The sequence below is a fragment of the Crassostrea angulata genome, unplaced genomic scaffold (assembly GCF_025612915.1).
Source record: "Crassostrea angulata isolate pt1a10 unplaced genomic scaffold, ASM2561291v2 HiC_scaffold_56, whole genome shotgun sequence".
Taxonomy (NCBI): Eukaryota; Metazoa; Mollusca; class Bivalvia; order Ostreida; family Ostreidae; genus Magallana; species Magallana angulata.
In genome coordinates this window covers 174,741-194,332 of record NW_026441611.1, presented here as the reverse complement: position 1 = coordinate 194,332, position 19,592 = coordinate 174,741, and the positions used below count along the sequence as shown (strand labels likewise).

Genomic DNA, 19,592 nt, shown 5'->3' with positions numbered 1-19,592 from the left:
TCAAATATTACTTGCATTTCAAATTTCCTTAACAGCCACTCCTCGCATAGTTCCCAAAGTTCTTTTACACAATAGCAATCTACAAATAAGTATTCAATAGTCTCATTAACTCTTTTACAAAAGGAGCAGAATGGGGATTCTTTGACCTTAATCTTGTGAAGAAAATCATTTGTTGGTATTATTCTATGTAAAATTTGAAATTGTAGCAATTGGAGTTTTGACTCTTTAGTAGTTTTAAATGGAAGTTCAAATATTTTGTTTCAGTCATTGTTGTTAAAAATAAAGCCCCTTTCTAGCCATTTATTTACATATGTAATTGGATCTCTTTTCTCCTTGATAAGTTTGTTATACATGTCTTTGCAACCTTTTTTATTGGTGAAGAAGATATCTATGTGACTGGGTATACTTGGGCCAGACTTGTATTGGATTTCATTGATATTGTCTTTATTTAATCTTTCAAATATTGCTCTCTTTAACCTTGCATATTCAATAAAAAAAATATTTTGGTTTTCTATTGTTTCTAGACTAAGAAAAACACCCTCAATATCAACACAATCTTGTATATGTATAAAACCAGCATTAAAATAGTGTTTTAGGGAAAAAAAAGAACTGTTCTTAACTTTTATTTTTGGGTTGAGCAAGATGTTTTCAAATTGAACATTCCTAATTTCTTGTCTAGTTGCTTTTACAATAAAATCGATAGTCTAATCTACAAACAAAATCTATTGAGCTAGCGAACGGACGCGCAAAATACAGATAGCCTTCTCAAGAACACCCATGTATCAGTTGGTAAGATTACTATGCAAGAATCTTCAAATTAATTGTGGAGGCCGTGACCTCCAGACGTAAACTCGCGCCCAAGGAAGGGTTAAAAATTTAACATATAAATACAAAGGAAAATGTTAAAGAATATTCTCCTTAAGAACTACAGCGCAACAATTTGTGGGATTACTATGCAAAGATACTTGGCTAATAGATTATTTATTTATTTGGTAAAACCGTGACACCTGGACTAATATTAAGGCTTTAAGAAAGGTTTTAAGTTGAACATAAAAGTATATATGGCAATTTTGCAGAGATCCTCAGATACTCTAAATTCTTGATTATTAAACCAAATTATAAACCATGGAACAATATATTGAACCGCATATAGAGGTTCAAAGATAAGATTAGATAAAGCATAGGCTATGAGCGTTGTGGCATAAAACCTCTTGGTTTTTAGGGGGGTGAAGAAATGTATTATATTTAAGCTGGTTTTTATGTAAAGATTGTTTTAAGTTAATTTAACATGTGTATATAGTTAAAAAGAAATAATGAGAAACACATTTTTGTTATACAAAAATATCTCGTGATGTATTAAGGTTCCATACATCATAAACTCACTTAATGCACTGGTGTTCTGCTGATTTCGTTTAATACAAGTTTAAATCCTGATTTCTACAACAGTAAAATGAGTCTTATCATAAATATAACTTTATCACCACTTTAGAAAACCATGTATCCTAAATATGCCATGGTATTGTTATGAAAGAACATAGACAGTATATATCATTAGATTACATAGATATATTTAGGTTTCTTTCATTAACTACATTGACTTCAAAGAAAACAAATTATGTAGAATAATTAGAAAAATGACAAAAATGCATTCATATTGAAACAACAAAAACTAAACTACCTTATATACAAAAAAAACTATGAAAATAATCACAACAGCTACATAATAAACAGTTTTGTTTAGAGTTTGTCTTGGTATTGGGGCTAAATAATCTGAAAAAAATGGGTACCATAGTTCATTCCACTGAAGAATGTCGCACCCAAATTTAGATGTTTGCACTGCAACTTTAAACAATATCAAATTTGTCAAAATATTGCGAATAAACATTTTAGTAACAATTAATATAGAAAATACATGTAAAAAAAACAAATTCATAAATCTATCTACTTTGTTAGGGCCTTTTTGCTTTTAAGGGTATATCTTTCCTTTTGAAAAAAGTGATATCAGATACAAGCTTTCTGGATTAAATATTAATGAATTAAGACATATATGTATCTGGTTATAGATTAATAAGAAATAACATAAAAAAAAGTCAGTGAAGTACTAATTTCGTAGGTCTATACATTAATGAAATTTACCGTTAATTCGGGGGGAAAAAATAAGAAAAATGTATGTTTAAGTACCATAAAAAATGAACGTTATAACAAATCCAATATGTCAGATTACAAGTCTTGCTTAACTTTGTTGAAAACCTGACCCAAACTGTGTCAGTAATTATAAATCTGCGAATGACTGCCGAAAAATAATTGAGATGATCAGCGTGAGGGAAGAGGACAGACAGAAAGTTTGTTTATAAAATAATGAAACACTTTTTTTTATGTTGATCAACGGGAAATTAATTATTTAAAGACTTTTGTTAAGAAAGAATAAATATCATTAAACATATAGTGCACTATCTTAAATCATGCCTAATTAGATAAAAATGAAATTGTAAAAAAAAAAAAAAAGAACGGCAGTGCTACAACCTCTGTCTCAAAACATTAGTGTCTTTGGTTTTTTTCTTCTTTTTTTCAATTTTAAAGATTTTTTATGGTTTCGTTTTTGTTTTTAATTGTTGATGTGTTGTTTAACGCGTACATGTGCATGCATTATAGCATCAGTCTCAATAAATCCTGAAAATGCCGCTATCCATTTCCTGGATAGCGGTGCTATGGCTACATGTTTCGTTCTTTTCTGTCATCAACTCAAGAAGCAATTTCAGTAGAATTGTTTTTATCAGGCAACAGTTGCTCTCGTTCTTCAAGCTCTTGTTGACAAGCCATATCTAAAAGATCGACATCGTGTAAATTGGTGTGAATAGTATTATGGGCTTCGTCATGTCTTTTTAAAAAACAAAATACAAATAAGCAAAGAAATAAATAAATATCAATTTTTATAAAACTAAGTTTTGGAAGCAACAAATAGGATATCTCGTTACAAACTTTATCATTTGTAAGTATGAAATTGCTGATAGTGACTTTAATTTTACCTGCATTATGTTTTGCGATTAGAATTGTTATTTCCAATATGTTTGTTAGATAATCCCTGCCTTCGTTTGCTGATCTCTTGTATTTCATGATTAAACATCCTTTGTCTCCAGCATAAGGTTTTCCTGTTACACTTGCTGTTTGGATAAAATTCAACGAAACATACACAATTCTACAATCATCTTGATTTGTGGTGTTTTTTTTTTCGTTTTTTTTAATAAAAAAACAAAATCATATTAATATGTATTAAAGCCAATTTAAATGATCTCGACACTTTTCGCACTCTAATGAAGTTTTATAATAAACAGTACCGACCAGACACAACCTTAAACCAAAGCAGACTTCAAAGGCTGACCTCGGGTCTGCTTTGTATCTGATTGGTGTCTGCATTTAAAATTGTGTCTGCTTTGGGCCTGATCGAGGACTGCTAAGGGTCTACGTCGTGTATGCCTTTTGCACTGAAATGTGAAGCAGACACGTCCCTTTTCTTACCATCTGTAAGCCTGCCACTTGTATATTCCAAAGACAAATGTAGAGAAGATTGGCCAATTTGCAGTATCAATCTAAGGACCTGCTTCTGAGATCTGGATCTGCTTCCTGTGTCTGCTCCATATCTACTTTTGGCAAATAGGTTCCTGATATCGTGGGTTTCATTTCTCTCGTCTTTGATAAATGATAAATAAAACATTATTAAATGCAAATACGAAAAAAATTGTTCTTCTCATAAAATAAAATATATTTGTAAAAGGGATAGATAATTTCTTTTACAACTATAATATATATCAGCATTAAACAGCTTGCAAGGACTTAAAATTGACCTGTATCATGTTTCAAGGATTGAATTGTTGTGTTCAATATTCTTATTATTGCATCCCTGTCTTCAACAGCCAATCTCTTGTAATTCATGTTGAATCTTTCTCCGTTTCCAGTGTAAGGTTTTGCTGTTACACTTTCTGTTTAAATGAAATGTTAATGTGACAGAGTTACATTATAATATATATATATATATATATATATATATATATATATATATATATATATAAATATATATATATATATATATATATATATATATATATATATATATATATATATATAGACATCTTTAATTAACGTTACATACAAACAAACTATTTTATTATTTTTTTTATAAAATATATGTCATGTTTCGTGTACATTTTATTTTTTGTTACGAAAGATTTGTCGTACGACTTAATTTTTTATGTTGGAAAACCGCGCCATACTCGATGTATGCACAACTCTGATTCTCTGTATCGAGGCTTGTAATCCACAGTGTAAGTCTTTTGACATTTGTAAACTAGGTTATTTCAACATATTTTTATGTGAATTATCTGTATGTTTCATGTCAGTAATGCTAAGCGATGCATATTCTTGAAATCTTGTATTTTATGTTTACCATGTGCTCGGTGTATGGGGCGCCATTTTGTCCATCATATTTCTGGTCATTTAATTTCGAGTTGCAGTTGATTAATTTACTTTAACTTGCTGTTTATCATATGAATAGACTGAATTCAACTGTTTAAATCATATGTGTAAGGTTTCATAATCTAATTGCAAACTCTGTCCTTATATTTTTTGTATGGAAACCTGTACCAGTCATTGATTGTTACATTTTTTTTTGTTACAGCTTTTTACCGTCGTCTGAGACGGTTATCTGTCTCCCAAATAAACTGATTTCACCGACACTTGTGAGTCCGACTTTTATTGGGGCAGAACAGTAAAAAGACTAGGATGTCTACCTCAGCAGAGCAGATCACTCCCGACTCAACAGAGGGCACCCAGGTCACTCCTGACCCTACAGAGGATGCCCGGGAATCACAGACGACTGATGGCAAGAGGCAGTACGTCACACAAGATGAAGAGGAGTATCAGGAAGAGTACTATCAGGATGAGGACTCCTTTGCCGACATCTTAGCGAAGAAGAGGGCTGATGTAAGCCGAGCAAAGGCTAGGATGGCATACACCGCCAGAGAATTGGAGCTCAGGAAACAACGAGTGGAACTCGATGCTGCAATGGAAATGCTACATCTCGAGAGAGAGGCTGCAGAAGCTGAAGCTGATTGTCAAGCCTTTGAATCGACCATGATACAGATGTCACCTATGAAGAGACGAACGAGTTCCTTAGGCGAAGTCAGCAACTTTAAACCAGGACAGGATCAATCCACTCCACGTCAACCTTCTGCATCGCCAGGACTACTGACCGGTACTTCCGATCCGACTCAACTTGACCCGGATGCACAACCCTATGTACCTGCAGCACAGCCTTTGGTTCCTGACACACAGCCGTCCGTGCCTGTCGCACAACCGTACGTGCCTACTGCACAGCCTTATGTGCGTGCCGCACAGCCGTACGTGCCTACTGCACAGCCTTATGTGCCTGCCCCACAGCCCAACGTGCCTGCCGCACAGCCTTATGTGCCTGCCGCACAACCTCACGTGCCTGCCGCACAACCTTACGTGCCTGCCGCACAACCTCACGTGCCTGCCGCACAGCCTCATGTGCCTGCCGCACAGCCTTACGTGCCTGCTGCACAACCTCACATGCCTGCCGCACAACCTCACGTGCCTGCCGCACAACCTTACGTGCCTGCCGCACAACCTCACGTGCCTGCCGCACAACCTCACGTGCCTGCCGCACAACCTCACGTGCCTGCCGCACAGCCATCCATGCCTGCCGCGCAGCCTCATGTGCCTGCCGCACACCCTCACGTGCCTACCGCACACCCTCACGTGCCTGTCGCACAACCGTATGTGGCTGCCTCACACCCCTTATCACCACTTGTGACTGATCAGGGACCACAAGTAACTGATGTTACCCGATTCCTCCTGAGGAAGGACTTGCTATTCTCCAGACTTACTCACTTTGACGATAGACCAGAATCATACAGTGCCTGGAAACACAGCTTTATGTGTGTAGTGAATGAGCTTCAAGTCTTGGACTCCGAGCAGATGGACCTTCTTATCAAGTACTTAGGTCCGGAATCTAAGAAGCACGCAACAAGCATGAGGACATCCAACATCTTCGACATCTCAAGAGGACTAAGAAGACTTTGGGAAAGGTTGGATGAGCGCTATGGTGCACCAGAACATGTGGAAGCATCCGTAAGAGCCAAACTGTTGAGTTTCCCAAAGCTTGGCAACAGAGATCATCAAAAACTTTACGATCTGTCAGACATTCTTATGGAGATGAAGTTTTTGAAGGAGGATCCGAAGTACAGTGCAATGTTGGCCTATCTAGACTCATCCTCAGGGATTAGACCCATCATTTCAAAACTTCCGTATGGCCTGCAGGAGAAATGGACCAACAGAGCCATGAAGTACAAGCTTGAACATCAGACTGTGTTTCCACCCTTTGGTGTGTTTGTTGACTTCATGAAGGAGATGAGCAGAGTGAAAAACGACCCAAGTTTTGCGTATCACACTGACGCTAACCACAACGAAAAGCAGCCTATGAACGTTCCAAGGGGAAGAGTGAACACGAAGAAAACCACAGTGTATCAACCAACAGGATCCGGAAATCTGAGCGAGCCGAAGCTTGATGTGTGTATAATTCACACCGGTCCGGGTGTTAAACACAGTGTCAATAACTGTCGAGTGTTTAAGGCCAAGCCTATTGAAGAACGTATGAAGTTGCTCCGTGAACACAGACTCTGTTTTCGGTGTTGTTCCGCAAGTCATAGGAAACAAGACTGTAAAGAGGCCATCATGTGCAAGGAATGCGGAAGTGAGTTCCACACTACGTCTCTCCATGTTGATTCGTCACCAGCTCCTACCACTGAAAGGGCCTCATCAGTTCATGGCGGGGAGGAGGCTCCTAGGCGTCAGCAAGTAACAAAAGAACAGCACGTCACAACCATAAACAGCAACTGCACAGAAGTAGGGAAGGAATTTAAGGGAAAATCTTGTGCAAGAATTGTTCCCGCGACTGTCACCTATGATGGAAGAGCTGTCTCTCTGTATGCTATGCTTGACGACCAGAGTAACAAGACCTTGGCTAAGAAGGAATTGTTTAACTTGCTGAACATCAATACAGAGACAATACCTTACCTGATGACGTCATGTTCTGGACAAGTGACAACCTTCGGGAGAACTGCCTCAGGACTCTATATTGAATCAGCCAGGGGTGAGACCAGACTACCCTTGCCGTGCACGTTAGAGTGTGATGAAATACCGAACAACTACCAAGAGATCCCTACACCTGACGTTGCTCTTCAGCACAAGCACATGCGGGATATAGCCGGCGACATCCTACCCATTGACGCTTCAAGAAAAATTCTGTTGCTGATAGGAAGAGACCTTCCTCAAGTCCACCATGTTCTTGAGCAGCGCATAGGACGTGACCACGAACCATTTGCACAGAGGTCACCCCTTGGTTGGACGATCATCGGCGACACATGCTTGTCTGGACAACACAGACCAAGAGCTGCGAATGTGTACAAGACCTTCATCACGGACAGCGGACGTGGAACTATTCTTGAACCATGTGCCCAGTACTTATCCGTGAGAGAGAAGCTTCCAACCAGAGATGTGACAAACAGATTACGGGTATCTGACACTTCATCTGATGAACACTTATTCAGACGCACACCAGATGATAACAAAGTGGGATCATCAGTGGAAGATAGGATGTTTATGGACATCATGAACAAAGAACTATTGATAGGTGAGGATGGAAAGTGGGTAGCTCCCCTACCCTTCCGCCAACCAAGATTACGACTACCAAACAACTATGAGGTTGCATTGAGACGTGCACGAGCCTTGGACGCAAGTCTCAAGAGAGATCCAGTAAAGAAGGAACACTTTGCGACCTTTATGACAAAGCTGTTCGACAACGATCATGCTGAGAAAGCACCCACTTCCAAGTCAACGCAGGAGCAGTGGTTTCTTCCTCTCTTCGGGGTCTACCACCCTCAGAAACCTCACCAGATCCGGGGCGTATTTGATTCCTCTGCGAAGTTCAAGGGAACCTCTTTGAACGACCAACTGCTGTCTGGCCCGAACCTCACCAACAGCTTGCTTGGAGTGTTGCTTCGTTTCAGGAAGGAGATGATTGCTGTCGTAGCAGACGTGCAGCACATGTTTCACTGCTTCACCGTCAGAGAAGAGCACAGAGACTTTCTCAGCTTCCTTTGGTACAAGGACAACGAGATCGGAACGGAACTAACAGAATTCCGAATGAAGGTCCACGTTTTTGGTAATAGTCCTTCTCCGGCCATAGCGACACTGGGCCTCAGGAAGATCTCAGAACTATCTGAGGAAAGCCATGGACCTGATGTCAAGGAGTTCATCAAGAGGAACTTCTACGTTGATGATGGTCTGACATCATGCTCAACAAGCCAAGAAGCAGTAGACCTGATGTGCAGAACCCAGGACGCATTGAAGCAATACGGGAACCTAAGGCTCCACAAGTTCGCATCAAACAGCGCGGATGTCATGAAGGCGTTTGAGCCACGAGACTTAGCACAGGACATCTACGACCTGAACCTTGATGAGGACCAGCTCGTGCAACGGAGTCTTGGTATGCGATGGAACTTGTCAAGTGATATGTTCGAGTTCCGCATCTCTACTGATGACAAGCCCACAACACGCAGAGGTGTACTGTCGACAGTGAACAGCCTCTTCGATCCATTAGGCTTTCTCTCACCTGTTATCATCAGCGGGAAACTCATTCTTAGAGACGTAGTGACCTGTACCTCAGACTGGGATGAGCCGCTGCCGGACCATATTCTGGCAAGCTGGGAAGAGTGGAGTTCATCTCTGAAGGAGTTGGAGAAGATCCACATACCCAGAACAACCGTGGTACATCTTAGCAAGGCAGTAAGAAAGGAACTGTGGACATATGCGGACGCGTCAGAGAAAGCCATAGCTGCCGTTTCTTACATGAAGGTGTACTACGAAGATGGCTCTGCGATGACTGGATTTCTACTAGGGAAGTCTAAAGTGGCACCAGTGTCAGGCCATACCATACCCCGTTTAGAGCTTTGTGCAGCTGTTCTAGCCATTGAGATATCGCAGATAGTCATGGATCACATGGACATAATGTTCGACTCGGTGAAGTATTTTTCCGACAGTCGTGTGGTATTGGGGTATATCCACAATGATAAGAGACGATTTTTTATTTACGTCTCCAACAGGGTCGAGAAAATCAGAAGCCTTAGTGAGCCGTCGCAGTGGAACTTTGTGCCGACACACCTCAACCCTGCTGACGAGGGCACTAGAGGCGTAGTTCCTAAGGACATTGGAGAGTGTGCTTGGCTTAGAGGAACTACTCACCTGCAGCGCATTGACGACGAAACCAAGGCAGAAGGGTTTCCCCTACAGGAACCTCTGTCAGACAGAGAAGTCAGACCTGTATGTTTGAAGACTGAGTGTGAACCTATGCTTGGAACTCAGAGATATGAGAGATTTTCCAGCTGGGACAGATTGGTCGAGGGTATCGCCCTGCTCCAGCGATTCATCATAAGCAGAAAGGGAGGTAAATCACAGATTTTACCGAAGTCCATAGACTACTCTCAAAGAGCAGAAAACTACATTATCAAGACAGTGCAAAGAGAAGTCTATTGTGAGGAGATTTACTGTCTGAGGTCCAAACAACCATTGCCGAAGAATAGCAGCATTCTTGCATTGAGTCCGTTCCTCGACGACGATGGTATTGTTAGAGTTGGTGGACGCTTAAGACATCTCAACGATGCGACTGTCTGCAAGAACCCTATACTGATACCGGGGAAGCATCACATTGCGACCTTACTTGTACGCAAGTACCATCAACTGGTGCAACACCAAGGGCGCCACTTTACGGAGGGAAAGGTCAGGTCCTGTGGGTTCTGGGTCACCGGCTGCAAGCGCCTTGTTTCGTCCCTCATTCACAAGTGTGTTACTTGTCGGCGACAACGTGGGAGCTTCGCAACCCAGAAGATGTCTGACTTGCCTACAGACCGCATACTGCCAGGAGAGCCACCGTTCACTTCGGTGGGAGTAGATATCTTTGGGCCCTGGGACGTCGTGACTCGTCGCACTCGGGGAGTTCCAGCCAACGGCAAACGATGGGCAGCACTGTTCACATGTCTGGTGACACGCGCAGTCCATGTCGAGGTAGTAGAGGAGATGTCCGCATCATCCTTCATCAACGCCCTGAAGCGCTTTACAGCCATACGAGGACAGGCAAAGGAGTACCGTTCCGACAGAGGAACCAACTTTGTTGGCGCTACCGACCCTCTACAGATCGACGCAATCAACGTGGAAGATCGTCAGGTCAAGGATTTCCTGCACTCTCGGGGAACAACCTGGATTTTCAACCCGCCCCATGCATCCCATATGGGTGGAGCTTGGGAGCGCATGATAGGGTTGACACGGCGCATATTGGACAACATGTTGAAGGATCATTCAGCACAGGGTCTTACGCACGAGGTACTTACCACCTTTCTGGCCGAGGCAAGTGCGATCATAAATTCTCGCCCACTTACCGCCGTTTCGTCAGATCCAGACTCGCCTTTTGTCCTTACCCCAAGCATTTTGCTTACTCAGAAGACGGATGTACCGACCGAAGCTGTATGCGACACAACTGCTAAGGACCTCTTCAAGGTACAGTGGAAGAGAGTACAGCACCTCGCCAAGATGTTCTGGGACAAATGGAAGAAGGAATACCTGCATACCTTGCAAGCGCGTAAGAAGTGGCATCATGGTCAACGTAACATTAGTGTTGGTGACATAGTGTTGTTAAAGGATGTCGAAACCCATCGCAACAACTGGCCGCTTGGACGCATTACTGCAACGTTTCCTGGCAAGGACAACTTGGTTCGCAAGGTTGAAGTACGTGTCAGCAAGGACGGCAAGACCACCTCTTACGTCAGACCAGTGACGGAACTCATTTTATTATTGGAGAACTGAATGTTTTCTGTACTAAATTGTATTCAAATCTTGTGTGATATAATTTTATATATCAGACGGGGAGTGTCATGTTTCGTGTACATTTTATTTTTTGTTACGAAAGATTTGTCGTACGACTTAATTTTTTATGTTGGAAAACCGCGCCATACTCGATGTATGCACAACTCTGATTCTCTGTATCGAGGCTTGTAATCCACAGTGTAAGTCTTTTGACATTTGTAAACTAGGTTATTTCAACATATTTTTATGTGAATTATCTGTATGTTTCATGTCAGTAATGCTAAGCGATGCATATTCTTGAAATCTTGTATTTTATGTTTACCATGTGCTCGGTGTATGGGGCGCCATTTTGTCCATCATATTTCTGGTCATTTAATTTCGAGTTGCAGTTGATTAATTTACTTTAACTTGCTGTTTATCATATGAATAGACTGAATTCAACTGTTTAAATCATATGTGTAAGGTTTCATAATCTAATTGCAAACTCTGTCCTAATATTTTTTGTATGGAAACCTGTACCAGTCATTGATTGTTACATTTTTTTTTGTTACAGCTTTTTACCGTCGTCTGAGACGGTTATCTGTCTCCCAAATAAACTGATTTCACCGACACTTGTGAGTCCGACTTTTATTGGGGCAGAACAATATATGTCATTTTGGTGAGTTCGTTTATTGCAGTTGCTTAAGTTATCTGTTAAAATAATTAATTATTTAAGCATAAATTAATGGTACTGTGGAAACATCAGCTTTCGCGGTGGCTCAATTTTCGTGTAATTTGTGAATACCTCTCATCTACAAATTAATTACACAAATATATACATTAGGGGTCAAAAGTCATCTCTTCTTTTGTATGTGTAATAAAATTTAAGACATTACGTCCCATTGAACTTTAAATTAAAGCAATCCATGAAGATTGACCGCAAATTTTAATGATTCCACAATATTCAAACATCTATATTTAATGCGCGAATCTTAGTTGTGTGAGTGTGTATTTTATTGTATTCATTTATGATTATTGTTACAAATCTCCATAATTTTATACATTTAAAAAATAGAATGCATTCCAAGAACCTAACAGCTGAGTTGTTCAGTGATTCGATAACGATTTAACATATAAATGCGCCTGACACTACATGATATTATCTTATCATATTGTTTGAATTGACACATTAGTATATCTTGTACCTCAATGCATCAAGATCAAAGTCAAAATATTTATTTCATTTTTAAATATATATCTATTTTATACTTTAGCTGATTTGAAATAATCTACCATTGAATATTTCAAGATTTTCATATAGACAGAGGCATAGACATTGTATTCAAGCAGACATATAGCGAATATATGAAGCTTAATTTGATAAGGCATATTGGCATACTAAACGCTATTCAGAATATAAAATTTGAAGCACATACTGTTAATTGTTCCTTAGTTTTAAAAAAAATTACCTGCTTCATCTCCCTTATTTATCACTATGATAACATACGGCAATATTGCGTTGTTACTTTTTGTTTCTGTCTTGTTCTCACCATTTTTTCTCTGTGTTGGGATACTTTTTGAAGCTTTAGTTGGTCTTCTGTAATAAAGAGAATTAAATATAGTAAAGATGCATGTGAGTCGATAGATTGAACAGCGTCATACACTTTTTTAATAGCTAACATATGTACGGTGTAAACCTCTTTGCGCGCTAATGTTATTGTCACACTCATATTTTCACTGTTGACGTGTTTTTACATATTTTCATTTAGTTTCATATAAAGCGGTTATTTCAAAAATGTAAATGAACAGAAAGAAGATGTTATAACTCTAAATCTCTAATTGAGTATGCTGTGTGAAATTGTGGAATATAAGAATACGTTATGTTTTTCAATCATTCTGTTTATTTCTAAAATCAGTGTTTTGAAAGTGTGAAATTCCTTAACTATTTTTTAATGGCCAAGACCCATGTACTTAACTATTTTTTTATTGTAACATTTGGCATTGTTTATTTAAGATAAGTCATGTTGTGTCTTCTTATACTCATTTTTCTTTGATGTCACTTATTTCTTTGTTATACAATATGTGTGAAGCAATTAACTGTCCAAACACCAGGTGTCACACATGATACTCTTATTTACTCAAGTTGAGCCCCTTTAGCAATAATGTAGTTTCTACTTAGTGTGAATTATCAATACGCGTTAATCGTCTTTTTACTTACATTTTTTAAACTTACGCAATTTTCACTAATGTCATTGGTCAGTTTTTCAAGGACTTATTTTGAATTGGGCTATGCGCATCACTTACTCGATTGCGCTCTTTCAATAAACACCTTTACTTACTGCCACTCTCTGCCTCTTTTTCAAAGTATGTAAAATTATGTATAGTATGTTTTCATATCGCGTTAACTATTTTATTTTTATAAATATCAGTTTTTCAATCTAAGTTTTTATTATCAGAAAACTCAATAACTTTTGGAATTTATACAACTTTATATTTTTTTCAAATTATATTGTGTTCATTGAATAGTATTTACTTATATATGGTCGCACGCATTCGAATTTTATTTTTCAAAATTTATTTGTAATACTTAAGGGAAAAGGGAATTAACTCTGTTACCTGAAGAACAACTCGGCACATCTCAGCGCTTTATGTTACTTACGGAATTAGTGTGTTCAAAACAATTAGAACTCTTTTATATAGGTAGATAGGCTTTTTGTTGTTCGTTACTTATCGTTCCTGAAGCAAAGATGACGCGCAAAAAACCTTTTCTTAATACCGTGTAAGTGTTTTAATTTTGTTTAACTTGAGTATCCCAATATTTCCTTTATGATTTTTGTTATGCATATTACAGTATGTAATATAATAAATATATCATACAGTTTAAGATCGTGCAACCATCCAATTCTTTTTCAGACTAAGAGCTACAGACCTGCACTAAGAGATTGTCAAACTCTTATTGATTATGTAAATTTGTTTTGTCTCAAAGAATCATTTTTTTTTATCAATAAAGTTTTACCTTAAAAAAAAGAAAGATACGGGCTCAATTTTTATTGTTAGCATTTTACAATTTTATAGTTTAAAACAATTTCAAGAAACAATTCGTCATTGCTTTCTCCGAAATATTGCATGGAAAACCGATTTACATCGCATTTTTTTAAATTACAAAAGGATATACAAAATGAACTTAGATTAACCGATAACAAACAGGCATAAAGAGAGTCTGAGAACTAAGTTCTTTTCTTTTTTACATTAAAAGAAATTCAAGAATAAATCAAAATATATTTTTTCTTTATATGCGTTAATGGAAACGTAGATCAGCAAGGAGTTATTTATCGTGCAAGCACCTACTTAATAGATTGTTACACAGGTCTAAAACGATGACAAATAATGAAAAGGCAACATTGTGGGTGAAGGATGAATGTGTACATGTAGTTTGTTTTTTTTTTGGGGGGGGGGGGGGTTTATACATGTAATTATATTTATCTGGATCAGTTTTGTTTGGTGTTTTGTTTTGTTTATCAAAAAGGGGAATAAAGAAAAAGAGTAATTTCCAGACACATAGCGTCGTTTTTGAAAGTGTGGAAGGGGGGTGAATGCAGTTTACTTTGCGTCTATTTTCTTATTTTGAGAGTCCTTCGAATCATTGCTTGAAAATGAGAGAAAACCTTAAATATTGTTAATCTTTATGTCATATAACATGTGAAACTGTTTTCATTTCACCCACAAGCTTGAAATAATGAAATAGTTTTAATGAAAACAATATAAATAGTCGTCATAAATCTCATATCATACGACATATCATCCACTTGGATCTGCGCGTCTTTTTAATGAATTTATGAACAGCGGCAAATTCTAAAATGTATTTTTAAAGGTAATGTAAGTCTGTAGCCCTTGTATGAAAAATTTCGGATGGAAGTAAATTTTTCTGGGATCCAGATCGAGAGCTACATATATGCAGCTAAGGTAGCTAATAATTCTTCCAATGAAATACTTTGTTTAGTAATGAAAGCTTTTAAGAAAGCAATACATATATTTGTTTAAAAATAACACCCCTGGCCAATACTTCGTCTTATATTAGCTATTTGTAGAACAAGCAGAACCAGTATCAGTCTGACCCTCACCATATGCATTGTTCGAATTTATTTGCCCTAGCATTACATTGCTTTGCATGTACACAATTTCTTTTAAAAAATAAAACACTAAAAGTATTTATCTATATGGCTATTAATCTATTTGTACACATTACGCACACACGTGATTCAAAATGACCCAGACAGAAAAAGGTAAAGAATTCAGTCATTGAGTCTACATTTTAAAGAACTTAAAAAAAACACACATTGCGTGTCTGAATGTTTGTTAATATGTCAATCTATCAATACACAGTTATTTATTTTCGATTGCTAAGGCTACAGCGTATTTGATGAACATTGAACAACATTTTTTCCATGCCACTTTTTTCCATGTAAGATAGCGAGTAGAATTATAAAGCATTTTTAAAATGTATTTAATTACCTCTTTAGAATTGTGAATGGAATAAATAATTTATAAATCGCTGCGAAAGGGTGTTTGGTATTTTCGTTTGTAGATGTTTTGCAAATAAAAAACGTGAAACGCGGGGCAAGTCATAATTAATATCCCTAATAACCGTAACTTAAAACTAGCGGCTTCGGATTAAAAAATTATCGTTTACGAATAATAAGATCACTTATTAAAATCATCTCCACGATGATAATATTATCTCCATCATAAATCAGTATTTTGTTTTGCTTTAAAAGAAATGTTCTATCGGGAGCAATCCCGTGTTCGTTTAAATTGCCAGCGTACATTTGTCATGTCAGTAGTACACATTGTGCTTTATATGAAGGCCGTGTATTGTAGAAAAGTTGAGTTTAATTACCATGCATTGAAACCATTTTATTAACACATCTCCCAATACTGAATTTTTTAAAAAGTCTCTCTTACAGTAAAACAGCGGGGCGTTAAACATGTGCACGTCCAGCTCTACAAGCATATGCACTGTCGTCTGGGCGACGGCCTAAATACTCAACTATCGATTGGTTACCTGAGTCTCGTAATGCATCAAAATATAGAAAGGGGCACATTTATGAAACAAACAACAAAACTAAGGTCAAAGAGGTTCATCTTTATGAAATGAAAATGTACATATGAATAAAAACATTTGGGAATTTAATGAGGAATCATCTTTACGCGCTGAATGTATCAGTTAGTGCATTACAAGAAGCCCTTTTATAACCTCCTAAACGTGCACACCCCTAAAAAAAGACCGAACTGACAACAATTGTTTCTGCAAATACTGACTATAAATTACGAAAACATCAAAATAAATACTACGGAAAGATTTGGAATTAATTTCTTTACAACTTTTCTTCAATAATGCCTTAGAAATTTTTATTCCTTTACAAGTTATTGAGAAAAAACTTTTGACCCCTTTAACTCCCTAATTATAGGGGCCAGTCCCTTTTTTCTGTATACCGAATGAAAGGTCTTGGTTAGACCAAGAACTTTTAATACACATCTTATAACAAATTATTATCAGAAATTCATAACGTGTTTTAAATTATTCAGCAATGCCAATAAATTTGTAACTTGACAATGTATTTTTTTTTTCAAAATCAACATAGCCTTTTCAAAGATTGACAAGTATGCTTAGCAGTCGGATTTTAAGTTTGTTTTAAGTTTTTTTTTTATTGGAACGTTTTCTGGACAAGTATTACTAATAATACATTATCAAGTCCAGATAACAGGGCGTTTACTATTTACATGTATCATGCAATGTTAGTAAAAATCGGTAAGTCGCGAGATTTTTTTTTCGGGTTGACATCAGCGTTAAAATGATGATATCGTTCTTTTACTTTAACTTTGTACGTATTTCGCTTTACTGTTCAATACTTTTAACTTTTTTTCTTTACAAGGAATGGAAGGTGGTATTTATTTTGCAGCACAAAGCAAGGACACTGTATACGATATTACATGCATACATGTACATCTCGAATTACTTTTCGAAGATCAAATGTTCCCACCACCTTTCTTTTGTATATTAAATATAAATCGCGATCATATCCTGTGTATAGTGATTACAAAAACCCATAGTAGTAAAATATCCGTGAGAGAGAGACAGACAGACAGAGACAGACACATAGAGAGAGAGAAAGAGAGAGAAGCAGGTAAGACTTATTTTGAACTACATAATTATGTTTAAAATATACTAGATTCAGTATTAAATATTCATAAAATTAGTATCCATAAAAGAATATCGGGCATGCAGCTTGAAGTTTCCAACGTTTAACACATGTCAATCAAATCCGCTCTTAGCTGCACTACGTGCTTCTTCCATGATAGGGGATTAATTCGTTCTATTATTAAAAGTAAAGTAGTATGTTTCGCAATAAAGTTGCTTAAATAGGGCTCTCTCTCTCTCTCTCTCTCTCTCTCTCTCTCTCTCTCTCTCTCTCTCTCTCTGTATATATTTATTATTATTGCATGTTTTATAGATATTTTTCTTATTTCACTTAATTTCTTCGAGGATGAAACCCTTACAAAAGTTTAACAGTGAATTTAGAAAACAGTGAAATGAAACGTATCTTATTTTTTAATGTTGACAAAATTGTTTGATGTGCTGTTAGAATTCCTGATGATCTCTCCTTATTCGGACTGTCCATCTGTCTCATACCTGTGTGTTCTGTGCGTTCAAACGTAGAGTAATTTTCTGTCAGTACGTTAGTTTCACTTCTTTTGTGTAGAACAATCGGAAACCCGGACAAAAGTCAAATACATTTCTAATACGCAGATGGAGGGGAATACGAACAACGTTATTCGCCATTGATACTACAATGTACTTGCGTGCATCGAGAGGCTATGTTGTATATAATATGATAATCTGTTTCGTATTTTTTGTCGTCACCCTATCTTTGTCTTAGTGAAATATCAGAAAATTTAAAAAAAATGTTAATCCGGGTACATTTATTTCAATTGATGAAACCTGTTTGGACCTTTGATTTATTAAATCTTGACATTAAGCATCCAAACAATTTTCATACACCATATACTTTGATATTTACAAAGATAAAACAAACATTCCCCTATATATATGAAAGATTCTAAGCCCAACGGAAGCATATACCTGAAAACGGCGCAACGGAAGAAAACATCGTGTATCTAGTTATCTTTTTATATTATTGTGACAAGCAATGTTATCATTATCGTTTTTAGGATAGATAAGTATCGTCAAAATCTGCACTATTTTTTTTCTTTCGATTTTAAATGTATTTGCTATTAAATGAAAAGCATACTTACGCACTCATTTTGAAGGATCACAGAAATGTAAAATATACAAACAGCCAGCATAGGAATTTTGTGTCATTTTCCGGAAAAAAAACTTGGATTTCTTTCATTTTTGATCACATTCCAATAACATGTTCTCGTTTTCACAGCGTAATCATTATGTGCCAGCTATTAACTATTATTGATCCTTTTTTACGTATAGAATGTATAAAAAACCTCTACCTGGAAATTGTTACTAAGTAAATATTACCTATTTGTTATCTGATAAGACTTTTTACCTAACATTGATTCCAAAGAAGTACACTGTAACACCACGTTATGTTGCTATAAATATCCCAAAATTTTAAATTGTTTGTAAACGTGCAAAACTGCTACTTGTTTTATTGTGAACATTTTTATCTGTTAACATTGTTTATATTAAGCAGTATTAAAATCTGAAAATTACATTATTATTTTTTTAGACAAATGACATTGAGTGAAATAAAGCTCATATAATATATTAACTTACAATAGTTTACATAAATCAATAAAGGAAAGCAGAATCGAATTCGTTATTTTGCACTGCTCTTTGCAGGGCAACTGCTTAGACGACTATATCATGTACATTCAAAAATGAGCTGTGTCATGTCTTTAAACGCATGCGCAGAGTGTTCATATATGAAATGAACATCAAATTATATCATACAACAAATTCTTCCTCATAATTTCACAGAAAATAAAAACATTACCCAGAAATATTCAAAATATTCAAAATATCATGAAAACATTATGAAAAAAGACGCCATTTTGAAATAAGAGGCGGCCATCTTGAAAATGACTGAAACCTGAATGGCCAACGATATTTTTTGATCAAGTAATGTTCAAGGAACCTTAATGCAAAATTTGGTGCTTGTCTCCACAAGTGAAATATCTTGTTGAAATATTGACCTAAGCCGCTACACAAGTGAAAATGTTTATGATCTCCGAAAATAATTGTATTCTTAAGAGATTTATTGCCACGTTTGATAAAAAATGCGCGTAAAATGTGATGTCTTTTGATATTCATACCGGGCATACCAACTGTCTAAATATAATCGTCATCCATGTGATTCAGCGTAGATTTTGACAATTGTGATGATTAGCAAAGTTTCTCAAAATAAACTGCAAATGCAAAAAGACACTATGAGGAAAATCAAACAATAGACAACTTTTAACAGTCTCTAATTGCTAATATATTATAGTGCATTAAGTAGCCATTTTCTTTTTATCGATCGTCTTGGCAAAGACCAAACTTTGTACAACGTTGTTCAAAGAAGAGGGCGTCCAGAAGTTAGAAAACATATGTGTATGATATAGTTTTATAGGGAAAGGACAAAGCACGAACTGTGGTTTTGATCCCA

General features: G+C 36.8%; 2 protein-coding genes across 3 annotated transcripts; one reads left to right on the top strand and one right to left on the bottom strand.

Moving 5' to 3' along the window:
• Window positions 1-1,531: 1,531 nt before the first annotated feature.
• LOC128168825 (uncharacterized) lies at window positions 1,532-18,399 on the bottom strand. Its single transcript, XM_052834990.1, has 6 exons — window positions 18,226-18,399; window positions 12,381-12,508; window positions 3,843-3,977; window positions 3,517-3,687; window positions 3,027-3,161; window positions 1,532-2,822 (listed from the first exon to the last, which is right to left on the bottom strand). The coding sequence occupies exons 1-6, from the start codon at window positions 18,231-18,233 to the stop codon at window positions 2,743-2,745; spliced, it is 657 nt and encodes a 218-aa protein (XP_052690950.1). The 5' UTR covers window positions 18,234-18,399; the 3' UTR covers window positions 1,532-2,742.
• LOC128168824 (uncharacterized) lies at window positions 4,191-11,543 on the top strand. 2 transcript variants are annotated; one of them, XR_008241455.1, is made up of 3 exons: window positions 4,191-4,319; window positions 4,673-11,132; window positions 11,486-11,543. XR_008241455.1 is itself a non-coding variant. In XM_052834989.1 (2 exons), the coding sequence occupies exon 2, from the start codon at window positions 4,777-4,779 to the stop codon at window positions 10,930-10,932; it is 6,156 nt and encodes a 2,051-aa protein (XP_052690949.1). In that variant the 5' UTR covers window positions 4,191-4,319; window positions 4,673-4,776; the 3' UTR covers window positions 10,933-11,543. The 2 variants fall into 2 exon arrangements, 1 of the variants encoding a protein (XP_052690949.1); XM_052834989.1 differs by having other exon boundaries at window positions 4,673-11,543.
• Window positions 18,400-19,592: the final 1,193 nt, after the last annotated feature.

What these genes read in the sequence shown, in the direction of transcription:
- LOC128168824 (XM_052834989.1), top strand. Translation starts at nt 4,777, where the DNA reads ATGTCTACCTCAGCAGAGCAGATCACTCCCGACTCAACAGAGGGCACC.
- LOC128168825 (XM_052834990.1), bottom strand. An exon ending in AAATAAGGGAGATGAAGCAG is followed by an intron (nt 3,978 to 12,380) that starts GTAATTTTTTTT and finishes TCATTTAAACAG; the next exon opens with AAAGTGTAACAGCAAAACCT. An exon ending in AATCGCAAAACATAATGCAG is followed by an intron (nt 2,823 to 3,026) that starts GTAAAATTAAAG and finishes TCGATCTTTTAG; the next exon opens with ATATGGCTTGTCAACAAGAG.